General features: G+C 39.1%; 1 protein-coding gene across 1 annotated transcript in view; it reads right to left on the bottom strand.

Moving 5' to 3' along the window:
* The window catches only part of FNBP4 (formin binding protein 4), a 40,772-nt gene extending 20,212 nt beyond the window's left edge, over positions 1–20,560 (bottom strand). Inside the window, exons 1-12 of the mRNA XM_054586963.1 lie at positions 20,267–20,560; positions 18,961–19,053; positions 11,974–12,110; positions 11,441–11,627; positions 10,379–10,526; positions 10,139–10,259; positions 7,726–8,064; positions 6,610–6,820; positions 3,257–3,381; positions 2,368–2,472; positions 1,210–1,343; positions 33–220 (exon numbers count right to left, since the gene is read on the bottom strand). Coding sequence (XP_054442938.1) covers positions 33–220; positions 1,210–1,343; positions 2,368–2,472; positions 3,257–3,381; positions 6,610–6,820; positions 7,726–8,064; positions 10,139–10,259; positions 10,379–10,526; positions 11,441–11,627; positions 11,974–12,110; positions 18,961–19,053; positions 20,267–20,513 — 2,035 coding nt within the window. The 5' untranslated portion in view covers positions 20,514–20,560. The remainder of the gene's footprint in view (positions 1–32; positions 221–1,209; positions 1,344–2,367; positions 2,473–3,256; positions 3,382–6,609; positions 6,821–7,725; positions 8,065–10,138; positions 10,260–10,378; positions 10,527–11,440; positions 11,628–11,973; positions 12,111–18,960; positions 19,054–20,266) is intronic.
* Between the last annotated feature and the right edge of the window lie 1,579 nt (positions 20,561–22,139).

Genomic DNA, 22,139 nt, shown 5'->3' with positions numbered 1-22,139 from the left:
CTCTCCAATTAGTACAGGGTAAATTATCCCACCTGAGGAATTCTCGGAGGATTCTGTAGAATTTGAATCAGTGCCAGTTTTGTCTTTCAAGGTCTGTTTAGGAAGAGTCTCGTCTCTACTTTCGTGTGCTTGGCTTTCTTCCTCCTCCTCCTCACCATCTGGGAACTCCCACTGAGACTCGCCCGATTGTTCGTTTACATAGAAATATCGTCTATGATCCCTAAATTACAAGAAAGAAAACACATGTTTTAAGACCCGTTCTCCTACAAAGACACTTCCATTTGGTCCTGTCCCAGGACAGCAGTCTGCTCTCACAGGGACGAACCTCTTCTTAACGGACTGCTATTCACAAAGGCAACAAAGAGCTTTGACATTTGAGAATAGAGAACCAAGGATAATTCAAAGCTATTTGCACTGCCAGCAGCTCTGTGAATACAGCCCTGAGCCCTCTCACACCAACAGATGACTTAGAAAACATCACTCATTTCTTCCTTTCTTTCTTTTTTTTGCCAATGCTTAACAGGATTTCAAGTGTCATTAACAGAGGGACTCAATTTCCTAGAACACTAATTTCCCTTCCAAAGAAGAGAACAACGAAGTATGCGGAAGGTGACTCTTCCCCTCTTGGACCGTGGAATTCACATTTCATACTCTTGATACCAAACACAGTGAAAGCTAAAGAGAGGGAGAGGATCTGGGAGCTGAAAAATAAAAGAGCAAAGATTTCAAATAACGAAAAAAAAATCAAGAAAAGCCAAATATAAAAAGAAATGTTTTCATCTGACCTGCTGGCAGAAGATAGTAATCTTGTTCTCCATTCACATCTTCAGCCACGAAGCTTTCCTTAACTTCACCGAGGTTAATCAGGAGTAGTTGCTTCCAGAGGTCCTGTAAAGCGCACAGAGCTCTCGCATGCGCTTAACCCCCAAGCCCGCCCTACTCCGTGCAACACTCTGGAGAGTAAAATCAGCTTTGTCCAATCTTGGAAAAAAATCCGTTACATGGAACACTTTAAACATTGTTTTTTGTTTCTCCAACGCGTGGCTGGCCCAAACTCTGTAAGCGTTTGCGGTGCTCTGCCTGCCCAGCACCGCTGACTGCAGCTGCTCTCAGTCTCCAGACAGGCTGTCATGTTGTCAGGTGGTGGTGATCACAAATCATGTCTGAGATGTCAAAGGTGAAAGGTGAAAAGGGGAGAAGAGTGCGTACCTGTCCCAGTGGCAGGACCAGCCTTTAGGAGTGGCGTTTATTTCATACTGTTTTAGTTGTTCTGCTGCATCCTGAAGTTTTCGTTTAAGGTAGTTTCCATTAAGAGCCCCTTCACGCCAGTCTGCAATCCGAGTCTAGAATCAACAAACAACAGTAAATTTTAAAGACTTATTATGTGAGGAGGCAGAAGAAAGAAGGACCTAAGTCTTCCAGTTCATGACTGTACTGTTATACTGTAGCAGGAGTAGACCAAAGACGAAAAGAATTCCCATCTTAATTTCATAAAAAATTAGACTGGACCCCAGTGCATTTTTATACCGCCAACTCTCTAGTATCTGTGAAAATGAATAGCAGTTTTAGTTTCCCCTTTTAGACTATATTAAGATTGCTTTCCCAGTAATTTTATCTTCCATTTGGGCAGTTAGTTCATTCAGGCCAGTAATGTTACTAACCAAAATCCGAGGTTCAGTTTTTAGGGAACCAGTAAGCTTCTTACAGAAAGCTGGTTACAAATAGGACTCAGAACTTTTCTTAGATTTCTTATACTTTAACATTTATAAAGTACTTTCAACATTATACGGTCTCATCTGATCATTATGATTAGAATTTTAATTAGAAAAAAAAATCTGTATTAAAATATATGTCTTGCTCTGGCTGGTGTGGCTCCGTGACTTGAGCACCAGTCTGAAAATCTAAACCAGATCACTGGTTTGATTCCCAGTCAGGGCACATAGGTCTGGGTTGTAGGCCAAGTTCCCAGTTGGGGGACATGTGAGAAGCAACCAATCAATGTTTCTTTCCCTCACTTCCCTTCTCTCTGAAAATAAATAAATAAAATCTTAAAAAGATATATATCTACACATATGCCTTTTCAGTTGTACATCTGAATTCTGCTATTAACCAATGTTAGCACAATAAATAAAATATATATGCCTATTGAAGGTGCTAAGTGCAAGTGATTATCATTATACACAATACATACACCTTTCAACATTTCTTAGTATTCTGCTTTGGCTAATACGGTTTTATTTTCTGCGTTAGTGGTTAAAATATACATCAAGGTTAAACATTCAAATTTAGAATTAAAACATAACAAGACAGATTCTTCACATACAACAGTTTATTTAAACATTGACTACACCAAAATAGCTAAATTACCTCAGTCTGTAAGAGCAGCACATGAAAGTTGGAGATGGACTGTCTATTGATGCCTAAAAATTCAAATTTACTTGTCAGGGTATTTGCTAGTTCTCCAATCTGAAACTGTAATGCAGAAAAGAAGAAAAGTTAAAATAAAAATGGAATCTGCAATATTTTCTATATTAAGTTATAATGGGTCTGCTTATAAATTATATAGCCTTTCTGAAGTAGCTGCATCCAAATAGTTATAGAGAAGATAAAATTATAATAAAATAATTCACAGAAGGTATGGAGAAAATAAAGTATTATCTAATTGAACACAACATACAATGCAACAGTTAAATACAGATCCTAAATGATGTTAACTCCCAATATTGTTCAAACTATTATTTATCCATTACTAACTATGTATACTAGCCACACACTGAACAAAATTAATTCTCCCAGTCTCTTCTATATTGCTGAACACTAGCTAGCAATTGGATAAACTCTTTCAAGTCAAAAGAATATGCTAATTGGTTTTTCCAACAGACTGCCCTTAAATAGCCACACACTTCTCCTCATATGAGAAATAGAAATGAAACTGGAAGCAAATTTGCCTTTGTATAAGGCCGTGTAGGAATTTATAACTTTCAGTCTTTTTAGTACTTCCAAAATAGAGGAGCATTTGATAAGCTACTGCTTTCTAAAGGAGGTTTATTGTGAGAAAGTAATTATTTAGAACTTTAGTTAATTTCTCTACATAAAATCAGCCTTACTGTTACTTATTTCAGCCTTAAATATGGCATTTTCACCTAAAAAAGTAAATGTTTACTACAAAGTTTACTACTTGCTAACAGTAAGTAGTATATGGGTTCACCAATTTAAAAATATCTGTCAAGTGGCATTAAGTAACATGCACACATACTTTTAAATCCTGTTCTTCTTCTACTTTAGGTGCTGTTTGTATTTTTATCTTCTCTGAAGATTCTTCTATTTCCATCTCTTTGTCTGAATTCTCATCTATTTTTTCTGAATTTTCAGCACCAATTGCTGCAAAAGAAAACAAAATTAAATCTAAGGGACTGATACTGATAGAGCACCATAAACATTTTCTTACCCCTGTAGCAGAGAGCTTTGAAAAAATGTTAATTTTCTCTTTTGCCTGTTTCTTACTTGCTAAAGCAGCCCTAATGATTTATCAGCCTATTGTCTTTATAAAGCCACAAAACTTTATCCTTTATAATCACCTTTCTTAGTATGGGCCTATAAATAAAAGTTACTTTGTTTTACTATATTACTTTGTAGTTTCTGCTTCTCCTTCTCCTTTATTAATCTTTTCTTCCAGAATACCATGGCTTCAAATTGCTTACAAAACAGCTAAATATCAAACTTGGAATATATGAGGGTTCTTTATCAAGTGAGTTTTGGAAAAAAGGCTTTTTAAATCAGAGCAGTGTTTTAAACTACCTGATAACTTCCCTCCTGAACTGGCTAAGACCTGTAGACGACCTGTACTGGACTAACCTACTCTTTTGGTTGGTGCTGCTGTCTGTTAGCAGTGGGACTCTCCAAAAGAGAACAGGTTCACCACCAACTTGAACAAAGTAAAAGATAGGAACTTTCTTTGTTATGCTTGCTTCTTAACACATGATTAACAAACTAATCCTCATATAAAATGTAAATCATTCTGTCATGAGAACCAGATTAAAAAAAAAAGAGTACCTTTACTTAACTCTAGTTAATCCTTGATCTAAGGAAGAAATGTGACATTAACATCACTTTCAAAAGCTTTCATTAGCCTAAAATGGCCTTGTTCTCTTTTATTTGATCATTAACATTTCTTCTGCATTTTCTAATCATCTGAAATAAAATTTTTCTACTCTTCTCTTTATTAGTTTGTAATTCATTTATGTGTCAGACATTTTACCATTTCATGTCATGCACAAGAATCTAATAATTTTAAGCACCCCTAGAGCTCTACGACTTGAGTATTTTGAAGGGCAATTAAGCAGCATTTATGAAATTAAAATGCACACACCCCTTGACCTGGTAATACACCACTAGTCATCTATACAATGATAGAAAAATCTACATTAAAACATATGCACCGGGATGGATGTTTACTTCAGCATTGTTTATTGTGAAGTATCACATCAAATGTCTGTAAAATGCCCTAACAAATGCGTACAACATAGTCTTAAAATCTCAAGGAACTACAACCCAGTTTAACGGAAGACCATTACTAGCAACTCTGAGGAGCCGGGTGCCTCTCTGCCACCACACCCACACCAGGCACACCCTCGGCTCTGACAGTTAGCAGGTCGTTCCTTTTCTTTCAGCATGCATAGATCTTTAAGCACAGGATTTTTATGCATTTTCCAATTTACATTCACAGAGCATAACCATATACATTCTTCTTTTTTAAATTCAATATTATTTCTGAGGTTACTCTATACTGATGCATATAACTATGGGTCAGTCACTTTGAACTACTGCTGTTTAGAATTTGATTGCAAGAATATACCACAATTTATCCATTCTATCTTTGATGGACATTTAAATGGCTTGTAGGTTTGATAATATAAATGCAGTACTGTTATTACATTTTTTCGTAATCCTCCCCAGAGGATGTGTTTATTTTGCGGGGGGCGGGGGGGGAGAGAAATACTGATGTGAAAGAGATTATCTATCAGTTGCCTCCCGTATGGATCTTGATTAGGGATTGAGACCACAACCTTTTGTTATGTGAGACAACGCTCCAAGCAACTGAGCCATCTGGCCAGGGCTAAATGCAGTCTTATTCTTAAGAGTAAAACATGAATATAACTTAAATATCCATCAATGGGGGAAGAGTTAGACAAAGACATCTAGGCCCTTGCCAAATAGTTCAGTTGGTTAGTTCATCATCCTGCTATGCCAGGGGTGTGGGTTCAATCCCCAGCCAGTCAGGGCACACACAAGAAATCGACCAATGACTGTTACAGAATAGTCATGGGGATGTAAAGCACAGTATAGGGAATATAGTCAATAAGAGTCTAATAACTATATATGGTATCAGATGGGTATGAGTTATCAGGATGATTACTTATTAAGTTATGTAACGTTTAATTACTGGGATGTACACCTTAAATATAATAATGTATGTCAACGGTAATTAAAAATGATAAAGTGACTGAAAAAAGGTCAACCAATGAATGCATAAGTGGAATAAATCAATGTTTCTCTCCAAAATCAATCAATAAAAATAATTTTTAAAATTTATTTGCTTAAAAAGATATCTATACCATTCTGTGGTGAAGAACAATAATTTGTAAGCCATGTTAAGTGAGAAAAATGTGTTGCCTAACAATCCATATGGCTAATCTCACCTGTGAAGTAAAATTTACATATGTACACATATACACAACTACAAATGTAAATAGAGGAGGAAGTCTAGAATATACATAGATCAAGGATATAGAAAATGGACCTTAGGTGTAGGGACTGAGAATATGGAAAGATGAAGGAGGACTTTTAGAATTCTACTACATCTTCTGCTATATTATTGAATGAAAGGAGAAAATTCTAAGTTGTTTACATTTATTTTTAAACTGTAACTGTTATTGTTTGTTAATTTTTAAACTATAACCTATAAGGTATCTTCTGCTAGGCATACTCAACTAAGGGGTTTACTATTCAAATCTTGTTAACTTCCCACAACAGAATTAGGGCCCAATGGAGGTAAAAACTTTAATTAACTCTGATAAATGACTGGAAAAACGCAGCACGATCTCTCCTACCTTACCCTGAGTGAAGGTAGCTGGAGTCCTCATGACAGGATCAAACTACCTACACAGCCAACCAGAGGATGGCCAACCTGTACAGAGAATAGAGATGGGGCTGGGCTTGCCAGAGGTGGTCTTTGCTTGCCCTGCTTACAAACTGGAAATAATGAGCTAAGTAAGGAGAGCCCCCGTTCTTATACAGCTCAACACAATTATTGTGGCGAGAGCAAAAAAAAAAAAAAGGGGGGGCGGGGGGGGGGTCAATCTTGTTTTCTGTTTTTTAGAGGAAGTGATCCCCCATCAGTAGTAGATACACAATGCAATGAAGGCTGGTTTTTCTTAGTCTTCCACTGAGAGGTAGAGCAGGAAAAACTAGAGAAGTGAAAGAAAGCCTCCTTCCCAGCATTTTTCTAAAAAGGTAAAGTCCTGCCCTCACTTTTTGCAGAAGTGGGAACAAGAAAAAGAAAACAAATAATTTCCCCTTCACATCTTTCATTTCTAAATCATGAATTACCAGCTTCTCCATTTTCTGGAGTCTCTCGTCCAGTTTTGCTAGAACTCCGGCTGGTAGATTCTGGACTGGTAGCTCGAACAAACATCTTCCATTTCCCTTTTTTAGACATAAGTCTACGCATTCCATCTTGAGATGCTGGCTGGCTGACATCAGAACACGGACTAGACCCTGACACACTACCATCTCCTTCCTCCAAGGCTCGCAATTCTGCCTACAAAGAACACGAAAATAAAGTTAAGATTAAGTGTCAGTAATTGTTTATTACATTTAAGTGCCTGTGAGTAGCAAGAATAATAGGCATGTGTTTTCCGAATTTAAGCCCTTAGAAGGCAGGAAACATTTCTTAATACATTTTTTCCACAAGAACCGAGCATTATAGTCCACATTCAATGGTTACTCAGTAAATGCTGACTGATGAGTGTAGTGAATACTGATTCTAGAAATTAGTATTTCTAGATAGGTTCTAGAAATCCACTAATAGACAAAATTTCCAACAGGAATACACAACAGATAAAGGAGTACATAACTCAGCTAGTCCCTCTCCATAGGTTCAAGGAAATATCACTGTTACAACACTTTTAAGGTTTTGCTTTATTCAAGGGAACGGCAGATAAAATTGTTCCAAGGAAATCAGGGCACAAAATGAGTAAAAATCAACTTATTAGGAAAGTTTCCTGTGGAACTTTTAAAAAGATGGTACTTTTTCACCTTTTTAAAAGAAAAGCACATGAAATTATGGTTTCCTCATAATTCCTCTGTTATCTTACAAGGCCCATTTAACTATCAAAGCAATACCATGGCTGATAAGTTATCACAAGAGTTTGTAATGCTTATTTGTTAAGAAGCTAAATCAAATATATTTTATTCACTCTATCCTTAAATCAGAACCATGTCAGTGTTCATTGGTTGTCAACTACCAAAAAGGCATCGTCAAGGACCAACAAATCCCCCTTCCCCCCACAAAACCCCTGCATAGCTCAAAAGCTTAAACATATCTAGTCCAAAGGTTAAGAAAAACCTTTCTCAAAACTGTGCTGTAAACTGAGCACAATCACTGCAGGGTAGGACAGTACTGAGGGAAGAAAATGTACCTCAACTAAAATTTCAAAAACTTACTTTTTTCCTTTCTAAAACTAGCTCCAGTTCAAGAGTATCTTGTTCCTCTTCCTCCTCACTTTCTCCAGATTGAACAACACTGCAAAGATCCTCCTGAGAAGGGTCTTCCATATTGTCCAGTACAGTTTCCGGTGGCTTTACTATTGTTGCTACTTCTTCTGTTGTACTTGTTTCTTTCAGTTCTGAAATTGGCTCTACTTCTTTACAAATTACTTTTCTTCTCCATCTCTCTTCTTCTTCTTTTATTCCCTCAGGCAATAAAGGAGCAAGTAGTGATGCTGCGACCCCTTTCTTTTCTTCCTCATTATTTGAGAGAGCCTGAATTCCTTCATTTACTTCCTATAGAAAATAAAATAATCTAACTTAATTTCCAAACAAATCTCACCTGAATATACATAATTAGTCATGTAGAAAATGACTGTAATTTTCAGTCACTGAATATACTGAAAAAACCAACTCCCAATAGATCATTTTATGTTTGTACCGTTTTTCTTACATGCGTATAATGGAAACATTGCTACTTTAGGAAGGCAGTCTGAACTAGAACCTAGTGGTGGGTGGAACACAAACATATCCTCCCCCCATTCTCCCTTTCTACAAAGACAGACTAGTAAGAAGCACAGGTAGATTTAAATAAAATCAGCCCTGACTGGTGTGTCTCAGTCAGTTGATCATCCTCTTGCAAAGCAATAGGTCATGTGAGAGGCAACCAATTGATGTTTCTCTCCCTCCTTCCTTCTCTCTAAAAATAAGTACTTTTTTAAAGACATGTGTCCTGACCAAGAAATGAACCAGCGACCACTTTGTTCGCATGCTGGTGCTCAACCCACTGAGACACACCAGCTAGGGCTAAAAATAAACAAAATCTCAATAAATTAAATAAATAAACAAGATCAAAGTTTTGTCAGCTCGGCCCTGGATGGGCAGCTCAGTTGGTTAAGAGTGTTATCTCAAAAGGACAAGGTTGTGGTTTCGATCCCCAGTCACAGCACATATAAGCAGCAACCAATGAATGCATAAATTAAGTGAAACAGTGAATCAATGCTTTTTTAATTCTCTTTATAAGATCAGTAAATTATAGAAAAAAAAGTTCCATAGTTTCAACACATAACTGGTAATAAATCTTCACCTTCCTTTTCTGTATGACGAGATAACCTCACATTTATTCTATGAAGGTGATTTAGAGGGAAGTGAAATATTTATAAAATGAAATGTGATTATTATTATAGTGTCTATGTCCTCTACTGGGATAAATGTTTTACCTCCCTCCTGGAATTTTAAAGATGAAATTATTCTAAAAGTACTTTTCTGATACAACTGCCCGCTCCACCATTTAAAAGTTCAAGATAATTAAAATCTTCACAACCGTCAGACTGGCTGTTATCAAAGTCAACAAATATAGGTGTTGGCAAGGATATAAAGAAAAGGGAAACCTGTGCCCTCCTGGTGGGACAGCAAAGTGGAGCCACCACTGTGGAAAATAACATGGATGTTTGTCAAAAAATTAAAATCAAACTAACCATACAACCCAGCAATCCTGGTTCTGGGTATTTATCTAAAGAGAATGGAAATAAAATTTGAAAAGATATATGTGCTCCTATGTTCACTGCTGCATTATTTATAGTAACAAAGATATGGAAGAAATTTAGGTGTCCACTAATAGATGAATGAAGATGCAGTATACAAATACAATGGAATACTACTCAGCTATAAAAAAGGAAATCTTACCATTTGTGACAACATGGGTAGCTAAGTGAAAAAGGTCAGAGTAACAAATACTGTAGTATTTCACTTATGTAAAATTTTAAAAAATAAACACACTCAGATACAGAAAACACACTGATGGTTGTGGGGGCACAGAGGGATGAAGGAGAGTAAGAGGTTCACACTTCAATTATAAACAAGTACGGTTTATAATTAAACAAATACTTGTCTAAGGTACATAAGAAATACAATCAATAATATCATCTAATAATTTTGTATGATGACATATGTTTAACAGACTTACCACGGTGATCATGCTGTAAGGCGCTTCACTGTTGAATCACTATGTTGAATAGCTGAAACTAATACAATATTGTACTGCCAACTCTACTTACCTGGAATCCCCAAATAAAACTATTTTGAAGTGGAGGAGAGGACCTTGAGTCCTGCCTACGTGGCTGCTTCACAATCCTTTACAATGCCCAAGGAGCCTCTTAGGTACCCGAAAACTCCCAACCACCACTGAACTTGCCAAACTGCTATAAATGCCATATAATAAACAGAAACATATTAAGTAAAACTAAGAACTTATTCTACTTCACATTTGTGTTTATAAAGTATTAACAGAAAGCTTATATACCTGTGCCACAGTAATATTAATATTCTTTCGATTTAAAAATAAGCAAGTAAGTTATATTGTAACACTGACCTTTTTAACTTCTCGCTTGGCTATGATTGGTCCACTTTTACTACTGGAAACAGAAATATTTTTGTCCTTATTGTACACGTCTGTATTTACCACAAAGCTAGCTTCAGCACCTGTTATAGAACTTAAAAAAAAAAAAACCAAAACAAAAAACAAGTTTAGCAAGAAAAATAGAAGGCAAGTATTATCATTAAAAAATAAAGACTCTGATTTCCTTCTAGGTTATTTCAAGTGTATTCCTACCTGGGCTGGTAATGTTGTAATCCCTGTACCTGGGTGGCTAGATACTGGGGTAACTCCCACGTCACTTCATTTGTTTGTGTGTTCCAATAATAATAGCATCCTGTGTTCTCATCCCAGACTTCTTGCCAATCTCCCATCTCAATTCCAACTAGAAGAAAATAAAACAAATTTTAAAAGCACAAATTCCTCCACAATTCTGGCCTTACGCCTCAAGTCATCTCTAAAGCTGTAACAATCTAACGAAGGGTTTTTCAACCTTAGCACCATTAGTTCACATTTGGGCAGGACAGTTTTTTGTTGTGGGGGGCGCGGGAGTGGGGGTGGGGGTCAGGCCTGTGCAGTGTTGAGCAACATCCTGGCCTCTACCCGTCAGATGCAGTAACACTCCTCCACTGGCTGTTGTGACAACGAAAATTGTCTCTAGACATTGTCAATGTCCCCTGAGGGGCAACCACTCCCCATCACCTTTGCACACTTTTTTTTAAACAAAAGCAGTTTGATACTGCAGAATTTACTGCAAACCTCAAAAAACTTTTGAAATACTGGTTTCAATCATTCACTTGGCACAAGCTGTTTATTACTGGTTAAAAGGGCAAGTAATCGTCTTTCAAAAAATAAAAGTATTTCCTAGTAATTCTCAGAGGCAACTACCCTACTTATCATCTTCCAAAATACTGTATTTTAAGAGGCAGAATCGGCCCAGGCCGGTGTGGCTTAGTTGGTTGGAGCACTGGCCCACACCCAAAGGGTCATGGGTTCCGATTCCTGGTCAGGGCACATACCTAAGGTTGTAAGTCCGGTTCCCAGGTTGGGCTGTGTATGAGAGGCAACTGACAGATGTTTCTCTTCGTCTCTCTTCCCTTCCCTCCCCCTCTCTCTAAAAATCAATAAGCATGCTTTTGGATGAGGATTTTTTAAAAATAACACAAAAATTAATGAAGAGGTAGAAGCCTACAGTCTGGAACGAAAGCACGTGGGCATTCATCTTTGGAAACCTCAATGCCTAGAATAGCTTTAAGGGTTGCACTTGAGATTTCTTTAAAATTGAAGGGTCAAGCTTACCTCCTGCCAGTGAACACTGAGTGTCATACTGCCACCCTGGTGTCTGGGTTGAGTCTGTTCCATTTGAAGCAGTGGAAGAAAGGGAAGATGCTGCTGATTCCTTTGGCTCTGGGCGAGGTGGAGTTGGAGGTGGAGCAGAAACTCCTACAGGAGCTGCAGGCTGAGGAGCTGTTATTGCATCAATCTCCTTTAGAAAGAAAACAGTAACAAATCCATTAATCACACCAAAACCAAATTGAGAAAATGGCAATCACTTAAAAAAAAATCCCACATGCTCAGTCCTTAAGCTTCTCAAACCAAAACCCTTATCTCCTAATTACACAAGTTCCCACAAACCTCTCTATTCTCCATTTTTCTCTCTTACAACCTTGACAAAAAGAGAAGATGGAGAAACGGGGAGGAACCAAAGAAAAGAGGTAAAGGGGAAGAAGAAGGAAGAGGGAGACACAGATCAACAAGTAGGCTAACCAGTTGAGATCTGGGTTCCAAAGTGGCTTCAATAACTTAAAAACCCAAACAAAAGTGCGACTAACCGCTAGAAAGTTGGCCAATGTACTATCGATATCAGCTGACTGATTTCCATTCGCCTCTTTAGACTGTGCTGGTTTTTCTGAAACATCACTCTCTTCATCATCACTATCAGCATATGCACCAAGCAAGCATAAACCTCCTAGAAATAGAAAGGCAAACACATTAGTAATAACAATGCTAACATGTACTAGGTAGTATCCAAGAAAAAAAAAAATAACATGATTCTTTAGCTAAACGATTTACATTTAGTTTACTTACAGATCAGAGAAAACCTCAAAATACATCAATGAATCACCAGAGCTATAAATTACATTATGCACCTAGAGCTAATCAAATCCATCTGTATAGTTACCTGATACCCTATTCAAATCACATGTTCAGTCATTCAACCTTATACTGTCAAAATACCATACAGTATATCCTGATTTTAGCATTTGTTAATTTATGTATCCATCTCAAACAAGTAAACCAATTAAGATTTCAGTAGAGAAAAGAGATTTCCAAAATGAAAAACACAGTTCTTTAAAAAAAAATTTTTTTTTAATTGAGAGAGAAAGAAACATCAATTTATTGTTTCACTTATAGAGGCAATAATTGTTTGATTCCTGTAAGTGCCCTGACTGGGGATCAAACTGGCAGCCCTGGCATACAGGGACCATGATGCAACCAACTGAGCTACCTTTCCAGGGCAAAAGCAAAACTCTTCTCCAATGATTTTCTTTCCCTCAAACACAATGGATTCAAAATGCTAGCAGGAAAACAAACACCCCACCCACCCTAGCTAGCACCAATTATCAGTGTCTTCCTCAAACTCAAGTTCAGATATAGCCCCTAGTATGCTGTTATGCTAGTTCCTTTGCAGCACCTGTGGCTACTCTGTTACAAAAGAAGTGAGCATAAACAGGGGTGGGCAAAAGTAGGTAAGAACTCTGCCAGGCGCACTAGTTCCCTCTCCGGAGCAAGCCCGTGCCTTTCCCCACCACCTTCTTTCCCCAGAGCAGAGCAGGGCAGGGCAGGGCAGGGCAGGCTGGGCTCACCCGGTGCCACAGAGCCTGAGCTGCTCACTCGCTCACTCTGCGGCACTCTGGAGCACAATGCAGCCTCTCCCCGCTCCTTCCCTCAGGGGCCTTCTCTCTGTAACTTTTTTCCTGAGCTCACACAGCCCAGCTGGCTCACCTTTTCTTACCTCTGTGACTTTCTAAGTTAACTTAAAAACAAAAACAAAAAATACTCTGTGCTTAAGTGTAGCAGGTAGACTACAAGAATGTATAATAATGAAGGCTGGCAATTTGAGCCTTTAAAAGATTCTGACACTTTTTTGAGTTAATAAGTCTATTATAAGAATTATAACCTGCATGTTTTTTTCCGTACAAAGAACTGTAAACCTTTTACCCACCCATATTTACCCTCTTTATATATCACTTTATTGGAATAAGTACATAAAATCCCTGGCCAGGTAGCTCAGTTGGTTAGTATCATCCTAAGATAACGAGGTAGTGGGTATGATCCCCAGTCAAGGCACATACAAGAAGCAATCAACGAATGCATAAATAAGTGGAACAATAACAGGTACATAAAGTATTTAAGCCTAGTCAGACTTTTCAGCTTTATTAATAAGACTAAATTTGCCAGTGCCTGGCACATTCTATGTTCTCAATAAATATTTGGTAAATGTCATGTTTATCAGCAAGCAAAATCTAGTTTTCTTTGTCATAATTTCATAAATGAATTCATGGGCTAATGTAAAAGTAGACACAAACTGTTTAATTTATCATACAAGAGTTCACATTCGATGCTTTAGTGACATAAGGTTTCAGCATACAGGTTACATTTTTACACTACACAGTAATTTCTAAACTACTACTTTAAACTGATTAAAATGATTTGAAGTAGACATCTGACAGTGTCACCAAGTATTTTACCTATATTTTACCTCTCCTGGTTTTGGGGCATGCCAATTTTCCTAGCCTCACAAGGATATGGCCTACAAAAGGAGACATTTCTGTGTGGACAAAACCTGCATTTTAGCACTTAGCACTGATGGTTTTTTGAGGAAATGAGGAAGACGGAAAATTTGTATTTTTACATAAAAAAAACTTCTTGGTTTGGAGACAATAATAGAGCTAATCACCGAAATCACTGTCATTAATGCTACATACTCTCTTTGGTAAAAGGTTCCAACCAGATGAGCTGTGTGGAATTTTAATTACAAAACTCCTGAAGCAGAGGTAATTCCCCATGCTCACCAAGGGTCCACCTTTTTCTCTATTTTTAAAAGATTCTACTTATTTATTTTTATAGAGAGGGGAAATGGGGGAGAGAGGAAAATAATCAAGATGACGTGTGAGAGAAACATCAATCATACCCCCAGCTGGGGACCTGGCCCGCTGCAACCTAAGGTTGTACCCTGGCAGGGACTGGACCGGGGACCTTCTGGTTTGTGGGACAATGCCCAACCCACTGAGCCACACCAGTCAGGGCTCCACCTATTTCCTTTCTATAGCGCACACATCAAACCTCTCTAAGCTATCAATAACATAATGACTATGAAATAGAAAAGTAAAAATTACTAAAGGGTATTTTGGGGAAGAAGCACACTTAATATTGTTAAGATTTAGTATTTCTTTTATTATTTTCTTTTTAATTTTCTTTCATTGATTTGAGGGAGAGGGAGGAAAAGGGGAGGGGGGGGAGAGAGAAACGTTGCTTTGTTCTCCACTTATTTATGCATTCATTGGTTCTTCCCTGCATGTGCCCTGACTGGGAAAGGACTGAACCCAACAGAACCTGCCACTTTCGTCATTTGGGGACAATGTTCTAACCAATGAGCTAGTTGGCCAGGGCAATTCAATATTTCTTAAGAACAATCTGGTAGCATGGATTAAGAGCTACTTCTTTTTTCTTTTTAGCTAGATAATCTCATTTTTGAGAATATAATCCTAAGAAATAATTTTTTTTTTTGGGCACAAAGCTTCTGGCAGCTTTACTTAACTAAAAGCTGTGAATAACTCAAATGCTCTCAAACAGAGGACTGGCAAAGCAACTACAGCACAGTACCAGACAGAGTATTATTATTATTATTATTATTTTTAAAGATTTTATTTATTTTTAAAGAGAGGAAAAGGGAGGAAGAAAGAGAGGAAGAGAAATATCTATGTGTGAGAGATACATGGATCTGTCGCTTCTTGCACATTCCCAACTGGGGACCTGACCAGCAACCCAGACATGTGCTCTGACTGGGAACTGAACTGGTGACTTTTCAGCTCACAGGCCGGCAGCACTCAATTAATCCACCAAGCCACACCAGCCAGGGCGCAGTATTATTTTATGATTAATCAGACCACTATAGGGTTATGTGAAGGGGACAAAAAGTAATGCCAAATGAATAAAAAAAAGATAAAAGTCATGAAATGCATGTAAATTCTAATTACATCTCTGAAAATTTAATCCATACATTTGATAAAAACAGGAATGAATTTAGAATATTGAAAAAAATGTTCACAATATTCTGCAAAATTGCTTAATCTTAGAAAAATAGAAGTCTCTCAGGGTCATGTCCCAGACTACTGCTGAGATGTGGCTACTACTTGAAGCCATAGGAAGCAGAGCCATTCTTTGAAGCCACAGTCCTTAGCAGCATTTTTTTGGGAAGGGTACTGACCTCAGTGCGCTTACTTTAACATATGGTGTCACACAATTCACAAATCAACAAACTATATCATGAAATTATTTCTTAGATTATATACCTTACTGTCCTGGTAAGCTTCAAATAGTAACTGTGCCTTACACTTCTAGTAACTCTATTATAATTTCCTCATAACATCATCTGAACAGTAGTTTCTAGCTCTTTAGTCACAGAAACTGTTAATAAGATGATAAAAGCTATGGGTCTTCTCACAGAAACACACACTTGAATGTGTAATTTCAGGGCATCCAGACCTCTGACACTCATTTGCGGACCCACATTAAGTACCTTTTTCGAGAGGATGCTTAAATACTGGCTGACTGTCAGAGCAGTCTATTGATCTAATTTAGGAGAGCTTATTCTGAAGTTTTCCTAAATTGCACATGCAGATACTTTTAAAAACTATTTTCTAGGATAAAACTATTAGATACGCTTGCTCTACTCATAAAAATATACATTAACAACTTAAAATTTTTATTTTATTTTAGTGGAAAAAATCTGGCATGTTTATAATGATAAAGGTAAAATTCAAAAACCATTTCAAGGAAAAAACACAGTCAATTCTTGAGTACTTCCTCCATTGCACTAAGCCATTCAAATGAATATATGTAGTTCACAGATACAAAATAGTATTTTCTAGTGTGAATATTATTCTAACAACCAAGTTTTAGTTTTTCTAACCCACAATGGGTTCTCATTCTCTCTTTTTAAAAGATATTTATTTTTAGAGGGGAAAAAGAGAAAGAGAAAGAAACAGTGATGTGCAAGCAAAACACTGATCGGTTGCCTCTCAGAGGCCCCCAACGGGAGAGCTGGTCTGCGTGCTGACCAGAACCAAACTGGTAACCCAGGGCTCAATCCACTGGGCCACACCAGCTAGGGTTCTTTTTAATTTTTTTTTTTTTGTTTTCAATAAGTGGCAAGTGGGAGGAGGAGGAAATGAGTATTTATTATTACAGGTGTCAAAAAGTATACCAAACTTGAAAAGAATAAAATTACTGGGTTGGCCAAAAAGTTCATAGTTTTTTCCATATGATGGTTCTAGTTGTGCTTAATCTTTTTTTTCTTTTAATTGTTCAAATACTACATTTATCTCTTTTCCCCTGCCCTACCCACCCTCACTTCCCACTGCCAAACTCCTTCCCCACTTTGGCTTTGTCCATGGGTTCCTTATATATGTTCCTTGACTTGACCCTTCCCCTTCTTTTCCCTCTTACCCCTCTTCCTTCTCCCCTCTGGTTACTGTTGCTTTGTTTTTTTGTTCAATGTTGTCAGTTATATTTTTCTTGCTTGCATGTTTTGTTGATTAGGTTCTACTTATAGGTGAGATCATATGGTATTTGTATTTCACCCCTTATCTTATTTCACTTAGCGTAATGCTCTCCAGTTCCATCCATGCTGTCACGAAGGGTAGTAGCTCGCTCTTTCTTTCTGCTGCATAGTATTCCATTGTATAAATGTACCACACTTTTTTTGGGCACTTAGGTTGATGGGCACTTAGGTTGCTTCCAGCACTTGGTTATTGTAAATTGTGCTGCTATGAACATTGGGGTGCATAGGTTCTTTTGAATTGGTGCTTCAGGATTCTTAGGGTATAATCCCAGCAGTGGAATTACTGGGTCAAAAGGTAGTTCCATTTTTAGCTTTTGGAGGAAATGCCAAACTTTTCCACAGTGGCGGCACCAGTCTGCATTCCCACCAGAAGTGCACGAGAGCTGCCCTTTCTCCACAACCTCGCCAGCACTTGTTGTTTGTTGATTTATTATGGCCATTCTGACTGGTGTGAAGTGGTATCTCCCTGTGGTTTTAATTTGCATTTCTCTGATTAGTTGTGCTTAGTTATCTTTAACTTCATTTGAAACAATTAAAAAAAGAAAACATCAAAATTGGTGAATTTTTCTGCAGCCATTTTAATATTGAAGATGGAAGAAAATATGCAACTTTTTTGGGTCATTATTTCAAAAAAGATAAAAATGCAAATGAAATGCAAAGAAAGATTTGTGCACTATATGGAGAAGGTGCTGTGACTGATAGAATGTATCAAAAGTGGTCTGCAGAGTTTCCTGGTACTACTGACATTTTGGCCAAATAATTCTTTGCTGTGGGGCTGTCTTATGCATTGGAAGCTGTTTATCAGCACCCCTGGCCTCTACCCACTAGAAGCCAATAGTGGGAGGTAGCCGACATACTCAAAACATCCAAATCAATAGTTATTGGTGAAAATGAAAAATGTCTGTTTTATTTTATAGAAAAACGTAAGACTTTTTTGCCAACCCAGTATTACCATTACAGAATAGTTAGCATTAAAACATATTTTAACCTTTCAAGATATACACACACATATACCTAACACATATGGCACCTGCTCTGCACAAAACTTTACATAAATTGTTCAATGTAATCATCAAAATAATACTTAGGGCTGTCAGATCCATTTTACAGATGAATAAGGTCCTGAGGTCTTAGAATGAAAGCCAGAAGGAAGATCTGAACCCAAATTTGTCTACAAAACCATTGTTGCAAACACTGCATTCCTCAATGCTTAAGAGCAATTTTCAGCGCCACAAACATTTGCTAGGTACCAATCAAAACAATGTGTTAGAAGAGACACAGATGGTGTTCCCTTCCGAGCTAGAGGGGGAAGCCAGAAAACTCACTTCAAAATGGCATTAAAAGAAAAAGTAGTGCAAAGAATGGGTACAGGGGAATCAGCAACACATTTTACATTGGTTGAATTGTACATTAACCAACCATCATAGAGAGATTTAAAATTTCCATTTTATCATGCCAAGTAGCTCAGCTAATTAGGGTGTATACCCCTATTCACCAAGGTTGTGGTTCCATCCCTGGTCAGGGCATGCACAAGGATCAACTAAAAAATGTATAAATAAGTGGAACAATGAATCAATGTTTCTTTTTCCTTTCCTCCCCCTTCCTCTCTCTCTCTCTCTCTCTAAAATCAATCAATCAATCAATAAAAGTTAAAAAGTAAAATTTCTACCTTTATGGACAAAACATAAATTAGCCAAAACTGAAGCAGTCAACAAAACACTCTATAAATAAATCCAATTTGATCCTAATGAAAGATACTGTAGGAAAAAACGCGGCGCTGGCTGGTGTGGCTCAGTGGATTGAGTGGGGTTGATACCCAGTCAGGGCACATGCCTCGGTTGCAGGCTAGGTCCCCAAGAGGGGGGGCATGAGCAGCCACCACACATACATGTTTCTCTTTCTCCCTCCCTTCTGGTCTCTAAAAATAAGTCGATAAAACAATTTTTAAAGAAAAAAGTGAAAAAAGTTATACCTGTTGCTTTGACGGCTGTAGGCCTGGTGGTCATGACTGGTTTTGGAGGATTCTGAACAACTCTGGGAACCTCCACCACCACTTCCTGCTCATCTGGAGTTAGGAAACGAACGAAAAGCAAACTACAGTCAAACGACAGACCAGAGAAAACATTACAGGTGACAAAACAACCTTTGATTTGACCTTTCAAGTCTCGATTTTGTTTTTTTTAAGACAGTGTATATATAACCCATCATTAACCGAAATAATTGGGAGATAAACAAGCAAAACTAGAATCTTCTATTCGCTTTAACATTAATAATTTGAACATTATAGCCCTGACCGGTGTGGCTCAATTGGAGGTCCTTCAGCAAAGCCAAAGGTCACTGGTTCAAACCCGCTTCAGGGCACATGCCTCGGCTCTGGGTTGGGTTGCTGAACCACGTTTCTCTCCCTCTTTCTACCCCCTTCCCCTCTCTGAAAATAAGTAAAATCTTTAACTAACACACACACACACACACTATAAATGTTCTCCAGGCTACCACAAAACCTCTGCAGAAAGCATAACTATAACACGTTTTTACCCAACGTTATTTTTTTAACACCTGAAACGATCGCAACTTCTCCGGCGTCTGATCCTTGGATTGGCACTGTCGAGTTACTTTTTTTTTTAATTAAAAAATCTTTTTCTGTTGAAGTTTATATTCAATATTATTTTGTATTAGTTTCAGGTGTACAGCATAGTGGTTAGACAATCCTATTAGTTACTCTGAATCCAAGTACCAGTCCGGGAAGAAACATAAGTATTGTACTTGGGAACCCGAAAACCTCACTTGTTCAAAAATCTTTAGGATACCTGTCAATTAGGGGGTTACCGAAGCTTTGGATGACATATATTGTAAAAAGGCCTTGCCCACTTCAGTCTCTCTCGGTTTCACCCAAAACGAAGAGAAAAGCAAATGACGTGTAGAAAACGCCAGGTTCCACCGTCACCAAGCCGTGGACGCTGAAACGCATACTCCCCCATCCACCCGGTAAGTTATCAAAAAACGAGCGCGGACATTAACGAGGCTCAGGGTGCCGGGCCAACCCCTGTAGGAGAGATGGCGCCTCAGGGACCCGCGCACACGGCTCCGCGGCCCCTTCCGTCGCCTTGAGGCCTGCAGCCGTCCTCCCCAAAGGCCCCACGCAGCAGGCCTCGGATGCGGACGCCGCCCGCCCGGGTTTCTCCTCCTGCCAGGGCCCTGCCCGAGAGGCTAGGCCGCAAGCCCCGAGCTCGAGTTTCGGATGCCACACCTAAGGGCCGGGGCCACTCCCGCACCCTTACCTTCTGAAGGCGAGTCCTCTGGGGCGACCGCGGCAATCACCACGGTCGGCTGCGGCTGCGGCGCCGCCGGGGTTGGCTGGCTGGGTGTCGCCGCCGGGGCTGGCTGGCTGGGAGTTGTCGTCGCCGAGTCCGGCTCGCTGTCGAGTTCCGGCTCCGGGTCCCGGCTCGGCGTGCTGCTCCGAGGACCCGGCGGAGAGAGCTGCAGGATAGGCCTACGGCCGGGTACCGCCCTGGACTTCTTCCCCATCGCGAGCCCAAGCGCGAGCTGCGAGCGTCAGGAAGCCGAGAAGGGCGGCGCTCGGCGCGGCGCTGCGTAATCAATATTCATACCCCGCGACCCCGCCTCCTGCAAGGACTAGACTTTAACGGCGGAGCGCGCGCCCGCGCAAGCGCATTGGGTCCTGGAGGTTCTTCTGGCTCCTAAACCCCCGAGGGGAAGGGCGGGCTTTACCCATAGCGCTAAGCAATTGGCTATTTTGGCCCATTGAAGGGGCCGGTAACCAATGAAAAGGGAAAGAAAGAGAGCCAATAGTACGGAAGGGCCTGAGTTTAGATTCCCCAGCACCTTGGGCTCCACCCTTGCGTCTTTTGCAGAGTCTTTTCTTTACCCCCTTGTCCTCCATATTGTGCCTGTTCTCTGCTTACTGTTCGTTGTCATTTGTCCTTTACGAAGATGTGGTGCTTTCCAGGGCTTTCCCCAAGTTTCTCCCTGATTATCGTGGATTAATTTGGGTATACCATTGAAGAGTAAATATAACAGTGGCTTTTTTATGCGTTAATATTTTTCTTAGAGCACAAAGATGATGTCTTAATAGTGTGTTGCTTGTCAACTGGACAATAAATCACTGGAAATTATACTGCTTACGAGGTAGAAGCCCAAATTGTGGCGGTGGGATACCAGATCTTACCCAATCTGGCCCACTGGTAGCCTCAACCTGCTTTATGCAGCTTCCTTGAGCACTCTTCCTCTCCCTTGCCCTGGGTCCGCCCTCACCCTCTCTTCTGGAGCCAGCTGCTTGGAACGTCATCTCACCCTCAGTCCTTCACAGTCTTGAATAACTACCGCACCACAGCGATTTTTAAAAAATTCCTCAAGATCCAGTGCAGGCATTAACGCTCTCCAGCACTTGACGTTTATATATGTCAAGTATATATACTTGTATATAACGACTATATATACGTCGTTAGTACTTGTTTACCCCTTCTAAACTGAGTTTAAGAAATCCAGTAGTATTTATTTTTATACTCCTGGCTTCTCAGTTCTTACTAAGCATACTAATATCTAATATTCATCCAGAATTTATATGTCGGGCACTAAGTGCTTTACATGTAGGATTGCATTTAATTCTCACAGCCTTATGGGGTAGATATCATTATCCCCTACTTCTGAAGCCTCAGATTGACCCATTAGTCACTCATGGAAACATCGGGGACCATAATAAAAGAGGATACGTATTTTGTGAAATCTTTTGCTTATAAATGTGTATATACAATGGGTCAAAAAATATTTCTTGCCGCAGTTGGGAGCCACAGGTTTATAACACTGGGAGGACAATGACTCTCCAATATATAATGTAAATATGGTGTTAAAAAAAATTTAGAGAGGGAGGCAGAAGCATCAATTTGTTTTTCTACTTATTTATATATTTATTAGTTGCTTCTTGTATGTTAGCCTATCGGGATACGCTCTAATCCAGGGTTCCCTCCCCTCACCTGGCATGTTAGGAATCCAGCAGCACAGCAGGAGGTGAGCAGTGGGCCAACGAATCTCCACTCCCATTACTGCTTGAGCTCCACCTCCTGTCTCCACTACCTCCACCCCCTTAGTCTGTGGAAAAATTGCCTTCCAGGAAACAGGTTCCTAGGGAGTGCT

The sequence above is a fragment of the Pteronotus mesoamericanus genome, unplaced genomic scaffold, assembly GCF_021234165.1.
Source record: "Pteronotus mesoamericanus isolate MK-2021 breed Mesoamerican mustached bat unplaced genomic scaffold, CSHL_Meso_final scaffold_1066, whole genome shotgun sequence".
NCBI classification, from domain to species: Eukaryota; Metazoa; Chordata; class Mammalia; order Chiroptera; family Mormoopidae; genus Pteronotus; species Pteronotus mesoamericanus.
Note: the sequence above shows the minus strand (reverse complement) of the source record. Positions and strands in the feature narration are given on the sequence as shown.